The sequence below is a fragment of the Arachis ipaensis genome, chromosome B02 (assembly GCF_000816755.2).
Source record: "Arachis ipaensis cultivar K30076 chromosome B02, Araip1.1, whole genome shotgun sequence".
NCBI classification, from domain to species: domain Eukaryota; kingdom Viridiplantae; phylum Streptophyta; class Magnoliopsida; order Fabales; family Fabaceae; genus Arachis; species Arachis ipaensis.
Window position 1 is genome coordinate 92,479,987 of NC_029786.2, and position 2,420 is coordinate 92,482,406.

Here is a 2,420-nt window from a genome sequence, read left to right on the forward strand (position 1 = left end):
ACACACAATGCATTGAGGGAAGTTACGTATTGATGGCAGGACGGGGCTAGCCAGTTTTGTCAACCCTACCGATTTTATTTCCATGTGATTCCAAGGAAGTTACATATATTTGCTATTAAAATATGAAATCATGACGTCAAAAGGTAGAAGAGAGTTGGAGACGCAATAATGCTGAATTTGTCTTTAGTCTTCTTTTTATAGTATAATATACAAGTTAATAATAACAAAGGGGCCTGAAAAAATTAGCTAACGCGTTAACTGGAGTTGGAGTGTGTATATATATATATATATATATGAAGTTCCACTTACATAAAGAAGCCTGCAACTCCAGTCCCATATTCATTATGTATTCCGCAATTTCTTCAATCTATAATTCCCTTTCAAGGATGGTCAATCCGTATGGGAATACGCAAGAGAATACGAATACGGGAGCCGGGGTGACTGCTGCGAACGCATCCGAAAAACATGACGGTACTGTTACCGCAAACCCTCATACCAGAGTGGGTTCTGCGGTATTCGCATCTGCAAAGGAGGACTTTACTGTTACTGCTAACCCTCGTAACAGAGTGCGTGCTGCGGTAAACTCACCCTGGATGCGAGATGATGTTACTGTTAATCCTCATACCAAAGTGGCTGATGCTGTATTTGCATCCGTAAAAGAAGACGTTACTGTTACTGCTAACCCTCGTAACAGGGTGGGTGCTGCGGTAAACTCACCCTGGATGCGATGAATAGTGGGTTATGCAGATTGTTAATGTTACTGCTAACCCTCATGCCATATGCTATGATTAATCTATCAGCAACAAGTTCCTAACCAAACAGCGTGCAGATCTTCACGGATCTGGACCTACCTTATATAAATAATAAAGCATCTATTATATATATATATATATCAGATCTGTATCCTCGTTTCTGATATCCTCTGTCTTCTATATATTGAGTTATTCTTTGATTGTTAATTAGTTGTTTGTTTTTCTTTCTTTTTTTCTGGAGAGCGTGTTTAGTGGGGGGTCTAGAACAATTACTCTTCCCATATTTCATTTGTTTCTTTATTATTGGAGTGAAATGGATGGATGCTTTATATATACTTCTTGAGTTCTTTTATTAACTGTTTAGTAGTCACTAGTCAACCGATTGACGACTGATAATGAGCTCTCAATTTTGTTCTTTTGTTTGAATGTCAAGTATTTATGAAATCATATATGGTAAAAATTAATTTTAGACAGATTTGTCACATCAATATGTTTAATCTTAACTCAATTTAAATTTTATATTATTTTTAATTATTTTAAAATAATAACATTCAAATGTTCATTTAATGAGTTATACAAGTAATAATATTTAATTGATTTTTTATTAAAATAATATTATCTCTTTTTATTGAAACTTATCTTATTTTAAATATTGTATCTGTCTCATTTCAAATATTATATCTGTAAGGAAAAGGCTAGGGCCAGCAACTTTATTAAATTCTGGCCGGCATGTAACCAGTAAAGAAAAGTGAGCCATTGGATGAAATCTCACACCAATCTCATACCATTAAAACCATCATTAATGAATATTTAATGACTATAAATCACAAAAGTTGCTGTCCCGTAGCATTCCTCTACAATTTTTGTCTGATTTCAAATATTGTATCAGTAAATTTTAGTTTTATATCATTTTCAGTTGTTGACTTGTTTTGAAGCTCATCTCGGATCCGACAAACTGCATTATGCCTGAAACTCTCCATGATCTAGAGAACCCACCATGAATTCATTGGAACCATCCAGCTATAGTCACTTTCCATCTTGATTTGTTCTTGTTGCTGTTGTGTTTTTCTCAAGAAAGAAGGAAAGAAAGGAACCATGCATGGTTTCGATATATGTGGTGTCTGGAGCTAAAACCCAAGAATTTATCGAATGAAAAAAAAGGAAATAAAAATTAATAAAGCAAAGAGTTTAACTAAGAAAAAAAAAATTGAGCTGATGATGCTGGGCTAAACTATAATTAAGCATATATATAGATGTACACTCGTGCTTTCGGACTCTCCATTTTAAAAACATTAACTAATTTATAATATATTTTGTGTATACATAGTATTTTTTAATTAAATTAACTCGCATGGATATTGGAAAGTAGTGCTGATGCGTCATTGTTTTTTAATTTAAATTTTTCTCAATTGGAGTAAGTTGTAAAAAGGATAGAGTATTTTGGGTGGTGTGTGTCTAATTTCTTCTTCTTTTAACACAATTTTATAGCTAAATTAACACATACAGTTCTCATTGCTGCTGTATTGTCTTGATCTTTTGAAAATTTTGGGGTTAATAGGTGTCAAATCGGCTTCCATTCTAATAGATTGGATAGTGCCATCAGATTATATCATAATAACAACTCTTTTTTTTTTTAATTTATTTTTTATTATTATTTAGTTAGACGAT

General features: G+C 32.9%; 1 protein-coding gene across 1 annotated transcript; it reads left to right on the top strand.

The window, feature by feature from the left end:
- Positions 300 to 728, top strand: LOC107628466 (the record flags this gene model as incomplete). The annotated part of the gene is given in 1 exon segment (XM_016331124.2): positions 300 to 728. A coding segment is annotated over 1 exon segment (384 nt), but the record flags the coding sequence as incomplete, so codon positions are not given.